The sequence below is a fragment of the Amblyomma americanum genome, chromosome 4 (genome assembly GCF_052857255.1).
Source record: "Amblyomma americanum isolate KBUSLIRL-KWMA chromosome 4, ASM5285725v1, whole genome shotgun sequence".
NCBI classification, from domain to species: Eukaryota; Metazoa; Arthropoda; class Arachnida; order Ixodida; family Ixodidae; genus Amblyomma; species Amblyomma americanum.
Window position 1 is genome coordinate 156,042,223 of NC_135500.1, and position 15,616 is coordinate 156,057,838.

The 15,616-nt window shown below is 48.3% G+C and overlaps 2 protein-coding genes across 5 annotated transcripts in view; one reads left to right on the forward strand and one right to left on the reverse strand.

The window, feature by feature from the left end:
* Positions 1-7,174, reverse strand: part of LOC144128584 (uncharacterized) — a 114,105-nt gene extending 106,931 nt beyond the window's left edge. For 3 of the 4 annotated variants that reach the window (XM_077662097.1, XM_077662098.1, XM_077662095.1), the window contains exon 1: positions 7,032-7,174. In XM_077662097.1, the coding sequence (XP_077518223.1) occupies positions 7,032-7,040 (9 nt within the window). In that variant the 5' untranslated portion in view covers positions 7,041-7,174. The remainder of the gene's footprint in view (positions 1-7,031) is intronic. The other variant, XM_077662096.1, reaches the window with a different exon arrangement.
* Positions 7,175-7,243: 69 nt separating this feature from the next.
* KFase (kynurenine formamidase) overlaps positions 7,244-15,616 on the forward strand; it is a 37,547-nt gene continuing 29,174 nt past the window's right edge. Inside the window, exon 1 of the mRNA XM_077662093.1 lies at positions 7,244-7,385. Coding sequence (XP_077518219.1) covers positions 7,277-7,385 — 109 coding nt within the window. The 5' untranslated portion in view covers positions 7,244-7,276. The remainder of the gene's footprint in view (positions 7,386-15,616) is intronic.

The following is a 15,616-nucleotide window of genomic DNA, read 5'->3' on the forward strand; positions in this document are numbered from 1 at the left end:
AAACGGCAATGTATAAGCACGTTGTTTCACTTGTTAAAATAACAATTTTCCACACACACACAAAAAGAAAGATGATAAGAACTCCAGCCCCAACACTTTGCTGAATCAGAGCATGCTTTGCCGGAGAGAAGACCAATGTAGTTTGCTGCACCATAACTGAAAACATGTAGTAGTTTTGTGGTATGCCACTTGATACGAACTTAGGTCCTTAGCAAACTACTAACCATTCAAGTGATATCACGGGAAACCTTAGAAATATGTGCGCACAGACTAAGGCGCAGCACTCGTGCTTCCACCTGATCCAAAGCGGCGGCTCAACAACGTGGTATCTGCCATTTCTCCGCCAAGGAAGAAGACGAAGAATATAAACTACAAATTTCTGCACAGGTCTACAACAACAACAAATTTAGATTAAATAATGACGTTCCAGTCGAGAAATTCTCCTTTTTCGGGGTATATGAAGGGCAAAATTTGGCGAAAACAAAATTAGTTTCACTTTCAGTTTCAAAAGGAGGAATTTTAACGATCGAAATGTTCTTACTTTTTCGAAACTGACGGAGTTTCCAGCCGATACAAAGAAAAGGGGCCTTAAATATGGCGTTGTGGGTGGTCTAACTGAAGGAATTTTCGGTCACGGTCTGCAACATCACTGGCATAAATGCCCAGTCGAACACTCTAGCAATGTTTCTTTCCGTAATCTTCAAGCTCACGGACGTTCTCGAATTAGGATATCGGCAGTAAGGCAGGTGTCTGCTGGCGGGGCGAGCCAGCTTTCCCACGATATTTGCTGCAAGTTTGCGGATTCGACGCTGCACGGTGTCGGAGATGAGTGGCCTTATGCTACGGCACTGAAACATCACACGTGAACTGCATAGGCAGCCTAAGCAATAGGAACAGGATGGACAGCCCCTGAACATATAGTGTGTGTGCTGTCGGAAATTTTAGTTTCCGTGCGGCCTAGTACAGTGCCCGGCCGTAAATTTGAGAGCGTTCCAAGTTGAAGGTCATGACTGATAGCTGTATATTTTTGTGTGTAATTCCTTGAGATCTTCACATGGTTTCGGGCCAGACAGCTCCAGGTTAACTTTCCCCACACGCCAACACGACAGCCTCTAAGGCACTCGAGGCCTCCAGACTACGCGCGCATGCACACCTGCTCGTGCATTCCCTGCACATGCAAACAAGCTCGCATCCCATAGATTCCTGGAGCCAGGAAGAGACGCAAAGCGCGGTCCCACATAAACACAGTAGCTGAAAATATTAGGTCCCCGTACGTAGCATTCATAAAATGAACTGACTGTCGGGGTGAAGTGATGGCGCAGATGTAGGGCATACGCCTCGTGTGCAAAAGGCCCGTGGTTCGAATCCTCATGTCACCGCAGTTTTCCACGGATTTTTTTTCTTAAATACGACTGTTGATGGATTAGAACTAGGCCTGGAGTGCTGCCTGATCCCGGCGAACAAAGCCGACGACAACGCACCCTCTGACAGGACAAGAACAGCATTTGGCCACACTAGTGCAGTATTTGGCCCCCGCTTACTACGTGGATACCCTAATTAATCCCCGGTCCTCAGTCCACCGAGATGCGGAGGGACCTACCAAGGCGGCAGTCAGACATGTGACGCTGCCGAAGGTGCTAAGGACCACTGGATTCAGAGAGGCTGCCATTGGAAGCTAAACCTGGCAGCGCTTAAAGCAAGAACCTTAGCGAGTGAGGCTAGGTTAGCAGTGCTGTTCGAGGAAGCGGAAGGCATCGAATAGAATATCATAGGGCTTAGGTGGGTTACAGGAGGAGAGATGAAGCATATACAGTAAAGGCCGGGCATGTGCTATGCTATCGCGGTTTATCAGAGAGGCGAGATCTAGGCGTAGTCTCCAGATCAATAAGTATATAGCAGGCAACATCAACGAATTCTTCAGGATTACCGACAGGGTGGCAGTAATCGTAATTATGCTAAACAAAAGATAAATGGTGAAGGTTGGACAGGCCTACGCACCTACATCCAGTCATGACGACGAGATGGTTGAAAGGTTCTACCAACACATAGAATCGGGAAAGTAAAATAAAAAAGCACTACAGTGCACTGACCGGCGGCTTCAGTGTCAAAGCATGGAAGACGCAGCCAGGCGACCAGGCAATAGGGGATTACGGTGGAGGTTCTAGGATTGGCATAAAGCCCAGAAGGAAATAGTTTAAGAATCATGAAAACCTTCTTCCACAAAGTGGAGATAAGGAAGTGGATTTAGAGGACCCCGAACGGCGAGTCTGAATAGGAAGTAGACTTCATACTGAGCGCCCGTCCCAGAATCATGCAGGATGCGGATGTGCTAGGCAAGGTGAGATGTAGCGATTTAAGATGGTGATGCTTAGCCCACACTTCAATAAGAAACGGAGGAAACCAATGATGAAGAAGCATAAGTTAGCTGTGAGAGTAGAAGTACAGGAGATCAGGGTCTTGATCGAGAACAGATATTAAACACGGGGTGTGCAATAGAACTAGAGGCAGGATAACTAGGCAGGATATCAGTAAGCTCTCTCAGTAGACGAAAGATCAGGTTTAGAAACGTCACACCACAGAGAGAACCGTCAGAGCAAATCAATAAGCTCAAGGCGGGTGACTTAAGGAAGCCTAATATTTACAGGATAAAGCAAGCTCAAAACAATGAAAGGAGCCTGAAGACGGTAAAGGGGAAATTAGATATGAACAAAAATCAGATATACGCCCAGACAGACAAAGAGGGCAATGTCACTGGCGATATGAATAAGACAGTTGAGTACGCGAGGAATTCTAGACAGATTTGTACACAGCCGAAATAATCAGGACGCCATGGCAGAGGCTGTAGTTCCGAGGCTGCCGATATCCCGTCGCTAACTACCGGAAGTAAAAAAAAGCCTTCTGAGCGACGGTGGGAATATTGTGATGGAGAAACCTCCCACCAGTGTCCCGTGACCCCCCGCGTACCAGAACCTTGAGAGACCACTAACAATATTAATCCATAAGAAATGGTATATGTCAAGGATTCGAATATTTACAGACCGATCAGCTTACTGTTAGTTGCGTACGAGGTACTTACTAAGGTAATCATCCATAGAATAACAGCAATCTTACATGTCAGTCAACTAAAGAACCGGGAAGGCTTCCGGAATGGGTACTCTGTAATAAACTATAGTCACACCATCAGTTAGGTGAGAGAGAAATTGACAGATTACAGCTAACCCCTATATAAAGTCTTCAATGATTACGATGGAAGCATTTGATTAAGTGGAAACCTCAGCAGTGATGTAGGCACTGTGTACCCAGGGCGTAGAAGAGGGATATGTAAAGCTGCTCGAAAACATCTATAAAGACCGCACAACGATCATAGCCACAATGAGAGGGTGATAAAATCCAAGTAAGGAAGAGCGCAACGCATGGAGTCTCTCCACTGCTGTTCACCGCGTGTTTACAGGAGGTGTTGAGAGACGTGAATTGGGAAGAGTTGGGGATAAAAGTTAACGGGCAATACGTTAGTAATTTCCGGTTTTCATGATGGCAATGTCTTGCTTATGGCAACTGAGGGGATGAACTGCGGAGGATAACTGAGGACCCAGACAGACAAAGCGGAACGGTGGTTTACGAATAATATGAACAAAAATGAAGTAATATTCGACAGACTGGGAAGGGAATAACAGTTTACGATGGGCAGTGAAGCATTGGAAGTTGTCAGGGAATGCATCTACTAAGGCCAGGTACTGACCGCCAATCCGGACCATGAGCGGGACATACACCTGAATAATAAGAAGGGGTGCAGTGCGTTTGACAGGAGGAGGAGAGACTTTTTAATGAATACAAGAGAGGACATTAGTTATATTAGTCGCAGTATTGTTGTTTTTCTATGTATTATTCTGCAGTTGTGCTAAGAAGTGATTCGTTTCTGCATTGGAGTCTACGGAAAATATCCAGTTACGTGTACCCGTTTAGTACATGGCCGTTTTCGTCCCCCATCCTGCGCTACTGCTACCGGAGCCGGGTTATTAGCCCGTGCATCCGCCCAACACAGTCGCGTAACGCCTTAGCCACTGTGCTGCTCATGCTCTGCTCTGACCAACTCCCTCAAGAAGAAAGTATAGGGCAGTTGTTTCTTGTCAGTACTCGTATATGGGGCAGAAGCTTGGAGGCCAACGAAAAGGGTTGAACTTAAGCGGAGGACACCTAAGCGAGCTATGAAAAGTAAAATTATTTGGGTAACGTTCTCAAAACAGGAAGATAGCAGAGTGGGCCAGGGAACAAACGCGATTTAATGGTATCTATATAGTTGGAATCAAGAAGATGAAAGGTACATGGGCAGGGCATGTAATGCGAAGACAGGATAAGCGATAGCCCCGTAGGATAACGGCGTGGGTTCCAAGAGAAGACAGTCATAACAGGGGGCGGCAGAGGGACAAGCGAGCGGATGCAATTAGGAAGTTTTTAGGTATAAATTGGTCGCAGTTGGCGTGCGAGGCGGTTCAGTGGAATTCAATGGGAAAGGCCTTTGTCCTACAGTGGACGATAAGTAGACTGATGATGACTGCACGAAAGTATTGCCGTGTGATGTAGGCTTTATATGAGGCTATTGGCCAAATTACGCGTTGTTTTATCAGCATTGCACTCGGAGTTAACAATTAAGAGATGAAATCAGCCTCGACAAGCTATCGTAAGACGTCGTTAGAATGCCAAAATCGCGGCGCCTTGTTCATTGACATGAGTAAACACATCAATGTCATAGTAGCAGAGGCCGCTAAAATATTACATTTAACGGGAAGAAAACTTATACAGGCCTATCAAAACGTAATAGCCACATTTTATAAGACTAATTTAGAAGCTGGATGTATCGCGGGACCCTCACCAGGATTGCTCTGTCAAACGTTCGGAGCATATGCAATTCGCTTCGACTGGATCAGCTGTTGGAGAAGCAGTTAGCGAGCATTCCAATATTCATATGTGTTTTCTCCATTCATTCCAGAGCATTCCTGAAACGAAGACCCCGCCAGGATAGGAGCCATCGCGAGCGAACGACGAGACTTCAGCTTAGAAACCTTGTTCTAAAACAATTAAAGATCGAAATTCACAGCAATTATAGTTTGCCAAACCCTTTTTTTTTTTGTTTTACGTGCAGCAATTCTTGCATGTTTGTAAATTTTCAAAAAATCCAAGTGGACTGACCGCAAACAGTGTATGCTAGCCGGCACGAGCACAATCCTGTCGAGGCCGTGTAAGCAAAACGCTTAAAAAAAAGGAAACAACCAGTGCTTAAGAGTTGTGAAGCTGAAACAGCAACTACAGTCATACTTGTGACGAACTTTCAAGCGCTCTCAGGCAATGCTCCTGCTCTCAGGCAATGCTCCTTTTTTATCAATTTTGACGACGCCGGCAATTCATCCTATTAACCGCTTCAATCCTTTCTTACACTTTTTTTTTTCCAGCGGGTGTGGGAGCCTTCCACCATCTTTCTGGTAGGGAAGAAATAAATTCAAAGATGCATTGTTTAAGAGCTGCTTGAAGGTTTCTTTTAAGCGGCACAAATGCAGTGGACGAGCTCAGTTCGTCCAAAGCGCAGCTCACCCCTCTCGGTAGGACGAGCTGGGCTCGTCGTAAGTGGTTAAATCGACGTCCCGGCCAATTACCCGCAGTAAAAAACCTAAAGGGAGAAAAGAACCCACCCGAACAATGAAAACTGCACTGAAGACGTCCTCATCGCGGAGTGGACGTACCTGGCCCGTCCCGAGTCCATCACGACCAAGCATGTCTAACATCCAACAGAGGACACCAAGCCACGCTGCCTGCTAAGTGTCCTGCCCACAGCTGGGCGGGCAGAAAGCGTCACTCGCGCGAGGCGCGCAGCAGTTTGCCGTCAATGATAATTTTTTATGCGGTTGACCGGCTCAGTTTGCGTGAGCCAGCGGGGACTTGTTGAAGTTAGTGGGGCGTGCACTTGTCACGATTGTTTTCGCTTTCAAGAACTCTCTGCAGAAGCAGGATATTGCTGGGTGCAGTTACCTTCAATGACTGTCAACTGTTCGACGCAAAATCGGCAGCTTTGACTTATCTAGCTGTCATACACGTAAAGAAAACAAAAATTACACGGGATCGATTAAAGCCTGGAGATTAATCGCGGAAACACAGACTGCAATCGAGGGCCAGCGCTGCTCGACGTGCCCTCGCCGGCCAAGCACGCGCACGGGGTTTCATCACTTCAGCACCCCTTGAACGCCAGGAAACGGCGACAATAACAGAGGTGCGACATACAAAGTGGGACGACCTCTCCGCATAGTGAGACGCCCGCGGCTAGCTTGCTAACCATAGAGCACCTTCCGCTACAGTGCTGCGCAGTCACGGTAGTCCGGTAGGACGGTTTCTGACGTCAACGAAAGCGTCTTCCCGGGAAGATACTTGACAATGTTTTTCAGTAAACGCGGGGGAGCCAATTCATTCGTTGCATTCGCCCCCTCGAGAATGGCGCCAAAATAATGCCGATTGTGACATTCCTGGTGAGCGCTTACCCCAAAACAGCCCGCGATCAACCTGAATGGTTACGCGCCGCGCAGGCTGCTGCCGAGGCAGTCATCGTAGCGTTTGTTGGCGCTTGTATTCGCCTGAGTCTCCCCGATGAAAAGTTAGAAACTGCGTCCTTCGATGGCCGTCAGGTATCGACATATCCGCTGTCTCTGCTTTCGTGCGACGTCTCGCACAACCGCACTACGCGGAAGCCACAAGTGTTGCAGAGCTTCGCGCTCGAGATCAAGGCCGGACCTGAAACCGGCGGCCCGCGTCAGCCGCTCGTCGCGGCTGCGAAAAAGCTCGCGCAGGGTGCGCGCAGTGTGAGCGCACGTGCGGGAAGAAAACGAAGGCTGCCCGATCGGGCGACACGGTTCACTGCGAAGTGTCAGCCGGCCGGGGTGCGATTCGCGGCGGCCACATTCTCGCGTGAGATCGTTGCCCCCCACCCGTGACTGCGAGTCGGGCGCGCGTCAACGGCCGAGCACCTGACGGACGAAGGAGCCACTCACCCGAACCATACAGAGGCGCCGATCGGCGCGCGCAGAAGCGCACGGGCACGGTCGGCGCGGGCAGCGTAATCCAAGGCACACTCAAGCACGCACCACCACGACGAGCACGGGCGACCTTCGCCGGCCCCACACCGTATTCCCGCATCCGGCGCCCCGCTGCTGCTGGCTGCGCCGCGACGCCGCCGCCGCCATGCTGGGAGGGTTCGCCGGCCGATGGCTGCTGCTGCTCTCTGCGAGGCGGACCGATGCCCCTCCCTCCCGGCAGGTGGCCCGCCCGGCGCGCCCTCCGGCGGCCGACGGCGGAGGCGCCCGCGGCACGTCGCCCCCAACAGCTGGTCCGTCTCTACCGCGGCGGTGAGTCCGGGGAGGGGAGGGCCCCGTCCGCTTCCTTTCGCGATTCCCCACGTGCTCGCGCCCGCATTGAATGTAGCGCAACTCCTCCGCAAGCGGTGGTTGCCGAAGGTAGCATCCGATGCACCGTCTAATGCGAGCCGCCGACGTTAGAGCATTAAACGGCCGCTTGGAGCTTTCGCTCACTATCGTCTATGCCCCGATCACAGAAACCGGTCTCCTCGGAAGTAAGCAGTCGGTGCGTGGGTTTCTTTCTATTTTTTTATTATGACGCTGCCGCAGCCTGGAGACGCCACAGAAACATGAGGTACCAAGCTCGTGAAAACACACATCTTTGGGTTGTCAGCGACGTGATGCACGCGTTGCGCAGCACTGTGCAAGAAATCTTGACGGAGGAAAGCCACACAGAGCGCGCGCCGCGAAGTCGCGAAGCGTGGAGCCACTGGAAACCTAGCGCTCGAAGCTGAGCGTTCTCGCACTGCGTGGCAAAATGTGGCTCAGTAATTCAGATTTTGACCTACGCGAGACACAACGAATGTAGGAGAATGGCCTCGTGTTGGAAACTGCGAATCCATGCTTAGGTTGGAGTACCTTGAGAGAGGTGGCGAGCGCGGCGCATGCTTGATTGTGTCTTCCGGAACAACTGCTCTTGGAAACGATAAATGCAATGATTGTGAACCTATTTACTTCGCATATCTTCATATTTCGTTCAGGTGAAATTTGATATTTGAGAGGAAGGTTCACGCGGTGCTCTGTGTCCGAACTAGCAGTGGGATTGAATGGCTTCCATCTTGTTGTGCCGTAGATCGCTATTTGTTTCATAACTGATCGAGGGTAAGGGATAGTTAATTGCCACTCATCGAGTCCTCAGGCGCTGCTGAGCACGCGGCCACCGCGCTATGTCGCCAAAAAACCATGCGTCCCCGTAAATTTCTTTCGAGAAAGGGAGCTCGGACACGGCCGAGGGCATCAGCAAGGCCGTCGGAGGCTGTTGACGGCTTGCTCGAAGAGGTATTCACTGCAAACTGACACTGTGAGCAAATTTATATTTGTTACTTCGCTCGTTTGATGATGTGTTCTTTCGTTGACTTGCCTCAGCGAGCTTGCATGTGTGTGTGGCGTTCACACGTACGTGCACTATACTGTTTTGAAATAAAACGCTGGAATGTCCTTACAGGATTTCCGGTACAGTCTGCAGCCACAATGCAGATATCCGCCGCCGTTGTGTTTAGAGGAGCGACGGCGATTATACGGCGTCGCCCACCTCATCGTATTTCTTTGCCTCAAGCTTGAACTTCGCGTCCTACGCCATCAACGCAGTGCGCCACCAGTGTCGCTGGTGTTTGCAGTATATCCAGAAAAATGGGTGGAACTATTTGCAATCGACGAATATATATTCCCCAGTCTCATGTTTTGTGAAGAAAGCACGCCAGGGAACCTAAAGCGGGCAAGGCCTCTGCGTGTAGCTCGTAGACAAGCTTCATAGTCGCTGGCATCCACTTAACTTTAATTCTTCTCAGCGCGTCCTATCCGTACCCTACTGGATAAGGATTTAAATGCATGTGCAGCGGCACAGAGGATTGTATCAGCTAATGTGCAAATAGCCATTTTGCTTTAATGTTAGATGTGTATTTAGTTCAAAATCTTACTCTCAGAAACCGGTAAGAAGCCAACTCATCACGGAAGAACCGCGACAGAAAAGTTCACACATGCATTTCAGACAAGAAAAAAAATGCCAAACCTAGGGCCCCTGATCAAGGGGCTTCTTCCCTCATCCACACAAACCGTGAACCAACTCGTTGCATAAACAAATTACTTAGACACAAGACTTATCGCCCCCATCTCCGGTCTTGTTGCGCCAATGGTACAAAGCGTCCCCCCATAACACACCGCGCATTTCCGAATCCGTTGAAGGCGTCCCCCGAAGACCGGTCGGCGTCACCGGTCTCATCGTCCCTCCCACTGCCAGCGTGCAGTTGCGCAAGGCTATCGGTAGCTAACGTGGCGCCATCTCTCGGCGTCTCCTGGCAACTTATGAATGCCACCCCCAGTTCAGTAGGTTGAGGTGTTCGTGCTCAATTTTATTTATTTATAGGATACTCCAGGCCTAATAACCAAGCATTAGGGGCATGCAAAACATATCAGATAACAAAAACTGAAGATGGATGAATATGCAAAGATGAATTCCAAAACAAAAATAATGAGCAATGCCCAGGACGCAGTTCAAACGGCAATACAAGAAACAACTGCCCCAAGAACGATAAGAAATGTCAGTATACGTGAAGCACTTGCAGCGCACTTTCAAACGAGTTGAGTGAGTTCATGCATAATTCAGGTAATTTATTCCATGGACCGCGGAAAGAGAAAATTTGAATAATTTTACCCTTGAAGAATATCGCAGTTTAGCAAGTTAGGTACGGGTTAGGATATAAAGCATGTTTGCGGTTGAGTAATAAATATAAAAATTTATAACTTGGGTCTCGATTGAACTGTTCCGACACCATTGCTATCATTAATTCTGAAAAAGAATCAGTGCGACAGCACTTAGAGTAGATTAAACGATCTCCTCTTAGTTGAATTTTTTCTAGAGCATCTATGCCGGGTCGCAAATGACGCACACGGATTGGTGGGTAGGTCTAATGAAAGATGTACAGGCTACTTGCTTCACCATGACGGGCGCTTATCTAAGCATCTAAGAGCGGAGGTCATCAATAAGCGAATTTCAGTGTGAGTAGCTTGTTAGCGTCACTCTCAGATATTTAGTTTGATTTATCTATGAATTTATTGATTGATTGAATGAACCACACAAACAAGGTTTGCCTGAAGATGCCTCGCTACCGGTACATTGCTCAGCAGGCAGACATAATGCCACACTTGTGCATACATACAATCTGTACAAAAATAACGATGCATGATGCAGGGAAGTGGAAAAAACCGCAGTGCATTTATGCATCACTGCAAGAAAATAAAAGGAAGAAGCAGAACCAAATGACACAGCACAAACCCAGCAAATGCACATTTCTATAGAGCAAAATGTACGAAGGGGTTATGTAGGTGAAGACAAGAAGTAATTCTTTACATGAATGTTGAAGTTGTGATGGGCACAAGGCTCCTGTTGAAATTCCGTAATTTGTGATCGTGTGTTTGAAAGTTCAGATATTAGGATTAAACCAATTGCAGGTCCCCTTATTCTAGTCATCAGGCAAGACCATATAAAATATGAAGTAAATTTAAGAGGTCGACCAGCCTCTCTTTGAATGATCTTATGTGGAACGATACCCCAGCCTAAATTTTCTTCAAAGAAGACACCCAAGAATTTATAAAAGGAGAAGTATGCAAGCCCGGAACTTCATCTTGATATGGAAATTATCAGGCGTGTTGCGTGGTTTGATGTCTACATACTGATCTTTGTGCACGCTTAATTGAAGCCCAGTTGATATTTCGTGTAACCAAGTGTTCCCCCCTGTGGTTTCGAGATCACACAAATGTCCCCCCCCCCCCCCCCCCCTAAAAAAACATTTTGTTATCAGCGTTAAGTACATTATCATGTGTATGCGGTATACGGACAATATCATAAATATAAATTCAATTAAATTATAAGGACCGAAAATTTTCGGTCCTTATAAAATGTACCTTTGAGGTACATTTTGTGAACCCGAACCGAATTCACATATATACCGGATCGACGTCTTGTTTGGGATGCACGATCAGTTTCTGTACTGGACCATTGCTTCTCTTCCCTTCGCACTGCATGTCTTCACCATGCTGTTGGGGACGAGGGGTCCTTGAGTGAGCTGACTCTTTCAGCGCCGCAGGTCCCTTCTCCGAATGACGTTGTCGGACTTGGTTATGAAGGAAACTGTACAGGGGGTTTATTTTACATTATTTACAAGATTTAGGAACCCATTGGAGGGTGATGGGGGAAGGTCGGAGGATCTGAGAAGATCTGAGGATGATCGAGGATTCCTTCCTCACGGCACTCGTCGTCCGGTTTAAAAAGGGTCCGGTCCCTAGGATTCCCCACGGTCGAGGAGGTCTTCGCCAGGTTGGGTGTGGCCTAACTTGCGTTGTCGTACACACACACACGCACGCACCACTTCACATAGGGACACGCCCCCGTCACATGCCTCGCCGGAGAGAGAGGGTGCCGCTGGACCATCTCCCCCACCAGAGAGAGCGTTGTCTTCGCGTCCGAACGACAGTTCTCACGCTGTCAAGCCGAACACGTCTTCCGGGAAGTCCGAATGGGCGAGGCGCCGGCGAGCAGGCACTGTTAAAGGGGTGAGCCACCCCTGCTCGGTTCTGGCGGTCGCTAACTGCCTCCGTGCCGCACGGTCGATCTTCCGGGAACAATGTTGTTTACAAACGGCAGCAGGATCCTCCGTCTCGAATCCAATAAACCAAGCGAGGACCGGCCGTGGGAACTAAAATGCCTATCGCTGTGCAGTGACCCCGGCTGCAGGCGTCCCGGGCCGACTACGCAGCTGAACCAGAGTGGCTGTCACCAAAAACCTTACAACATGCAATCGGTTCAAGCTAGACGGATCTAAGTTGTATTGTACAAGTCAAATAGACGAGAATAAAATGTAGACCAATGCGGTAGATTCCATAAAAAGTAAGTTTGTAGAATAAAATTTTTTGCTTTATTGAGTCGAAGTCTTTTCAAAATTCAAGGAACAGGCTGACTGTGAATTTGCTATTTTAAATATTATCACTTAGCTTCATGTGAACTTTCTGCACGAAAACTACATTTGGTCGCAAACAATTGTCACCCATAAAAAAAACGCTTCGTCACCCTGTTACTTTTTTAATACTTTCTACAATACAGGTAAAATTGAAATTGGTCTATAATTAGTAATGTCATCTAATGAACCAGCCTGATGCTATCTGGAAGGATTCCTGTAGCCTATGAACTATTGCATATGTGCTGCAGAGGAAGAGATATAAGATCAGCAGTGGATACAGTTGGTTCACACTTAATATTAGCTTTTCCAGAAGCGGTACTTTTATCTAATTATTTAAGACAGGAAAATACTTCAGGTTGAGAGCTTGAGACCAAGAGCAATGTAGCGAAAATTTGTTTCTCCATTCTGTTGCTACCGCCAAGCTTTTTTTGATGTTACCCCACACCTGACAAAATGCTTTAAATTTATCGGCCAAACAAGCAGCCTTATACTCAGCACCATTAATTGCAAGTGCACTAAGAATCCCTTTGCTGGCTTTTCTCACATGGTCTCTAACATTACTCCATATTGTTAAGGGGACCTCGCTACAAAGAACTGTAATGAGTTTTGGGGAATTCAACGACTTGAGGCCTGAAGAACACTCATGCACACCCACTCTCAGCGTCGTCGTCTTCCAGGGCGCCGTAGTAACTTTGTGGTCGACCGGTAGCTCTATTCCCGGCGGCAAACTCACTGTCCCGATGAGGACTAGATGGGCGACGTGTGGTAAGAATGATAGGGCTTGAGGCGGGTCGCGTGCACTGTTTCGGAAGGCGGTGTAATGGACGGGGACTTGGGATGGAGGGATGCGATCTCGTTGGTCACGGGGCGTAATACACGGTAAGGGCCTGTGTAAGGAGGCAGAAGTTTTTCGCACAGGCCCACGTGGCGGGACGGAGCCAGAGAAGGACGGGGGACCCTGGAGAATAGTGGACGTCACGGTGGTGACTGTCGTAGCCACGTTTTAATGCGAAAGCACTTCTTGCTGCACTCCCCGGGCTTCCGCGGTGCGTCTCTGTGTGAAGCCTCTTAGTAGTAAGTGTTACTGGGTCAGTAGACGCCTCAATCGCGCTGTGAGTAGGCAATCACCTCCACCTACAAACTTCGGCAGTTATGCGCCTTTCCTTTTCTCAAAAACCAACGACAGGTTTAAATTCCGTTGATTCTGAGGAAAGGAAAGGCGCATAACTGGCTCCCTGGGTCAGTGAAGACCTCAGTCGCGCTTTGAGAAACGTAGTGGTGGTGCCCACCTGCAGGAAAACTGCAGAGAATGCTCATTACATGCGATTCAGTGCGCAAGCGCGGATTTCACTACGCTATAAGTAAATCCGATTTCACCATGCGTTGCCGTTTGACCCTCAAATGAGCCAGAGGTCAAGTGGGGCTATAAGCCTTAGCATATGTGGTCCACCATGGTGTCGCACCACTTGGCATTGACCTTTCACCTTTCGATTCGCCGGTAGAGGGCGGTAGAATAGTCGCGTGACAATCGCGTGATGTCGCGCGATGGAAACTGCCATTGTGACGTCAGTCGGGGGGGGGGGGGGGGTATAGGCCGCAGCTTTCACTGGGTGTCTACCCTCTCGCGGTCAACCATTAATTTAACAGCCACCTGGCAGGGTGGGTGCGCTGCCTATCCAGTATGCGGAACGCACTCAACGTTACAGACGCCAAGCCGCGTCTAGTTGCCCGATGCGCCACATGTAGCTTTCGCTCTCTAACCGGATCCAGCTGTAGTTAGTTAAACCACAGCTAATTTTGCTATGGCGTTTGCACGGATGACATCACGAACATAAATAGTGATCGATTCGGTGGCAGGCAGTAGGTTGTCGAACGTCAATCATGGGTCTTGTCCAAAAGGAACAGAATGGCGAGTGCCCGGTGGTATCATGGCGAGAAAAGTTATAGGCCACTACTACCGCACTGATCCGAGACCGCCGCCCTTGATCAGCGACCCCACTGACCTCCCACACATGAGAACATGAGAAACCAGAAGACACGATGACATGTCTACGACCTCTCTCATACGAGACCGCCTCCCCTGACCTGCGACCCCACTGACCGCCCACACATGAGAAACCAGAAGAATCAGTTCTTTATTTTAACCCCAAAAGTACCATTTTTGCAGGTTTTTTTTCAGAGGTTCAGGTTGTCGCAGTCTACTGGTGGGGTTAGCCTTGCGGATTCTGCCGGCAATCGCTCCATCGTATATGCTAAATAAGGTCCACAAATCAGGCATATAGCTGAGACCTGACCGATCTACATAGCTCTAAGCACAGTTACCTATAACAGTCAACTCCTGCTGTCACCATCTGAAGTACAGATCTGAGTCCTGGGGGAACTTTATAAAAGAACGCGTGAAGCCTCCTTTCTACATGACTGTTTTCCGCGTCGGTTGCTTTTTTTTTTTTCAGAAAACTTACGCCACGTTCGTAAAACACCTCATCGGCTGTTTAGGACATGCACTGCTTGGTAAAAATGTGTGAACTTGAATAATACAAAACAGGATCATGAAAACAAAAAAACCGAAATACCAAAATGGTGCGACTTTCCGCGTATTCGGCTTACAGGAGCGCGTACTGCGGGGCTAGTTGGTGCTGCATAATAGGACAACATGGATAGACGCAAGAAGACACATGTGACATTCACGAGCATGGTCCATATACTGAGGTGGTCCAAGTAAAAATACAAAATGTGGCTCATTACATAGCTAATATGATTTTAATCAAGGTCAGCGATTTTATCGGGGTATTTTTCGTTTTAGGCGTGAAATTGTTTTCGAAGAGTAGCGTTATCACCGCAGGTGATTATTGTACTGCATGCATGGCACGCTCTCGCCAGCTCCTAAGAGGCACACGCCGACCGTCGGCGTCGTTGACAGTGAGTGAAAAATTTACGAAAAATCCCCAGAGAAAAATGGCATTCCTCTGGGCCAGTTGGTATGAATCCATCTTTGGGCCAGCATGAACTTTGTGACGCATCAACGTAGACAAACACATGGAACACGGGACACACAGCTGACTAGCGCGAAACGCGCGGAAATATATACAGTGGGTAGAGGTGGAGAGAAGGATGGAGAGAGGGCAAAGCGCATCTTCATGTTTAAATTTGTAGCTTTGTTTCGGCGTGTTTTGTTGGCGCTGTATTTTTCATTCAGTTTTTCGTGTTTTGTTTTTATGACGTGGCTTTTGTTCTTTCATTGTCTGTTTTGTGGCCTAGATCTTATGTTGTGACTGCTCTAAGGACTGATTTTCGGTTATCTTTTGGTTCCCAGCACACGTGCGCACATATTTGCAACGCGGCCTCAGATTGTCGGGGCTCACTGGTTTCGCGTTCCCGTTGACAGCTGTTCCGTCATCTCTTCCAAGGTTTTGTTGTTATATTTATTTTCGGTGCGGCCTTTTTTTTCTATGCGCTTTGCCCTCTCTCCATCCTTCTCTCCACCCTTATCCACTGTATATATTTCCTCGCGTTTCGCTCTTTTTCACTAAAGCTGTTAGTCAGCTGTGT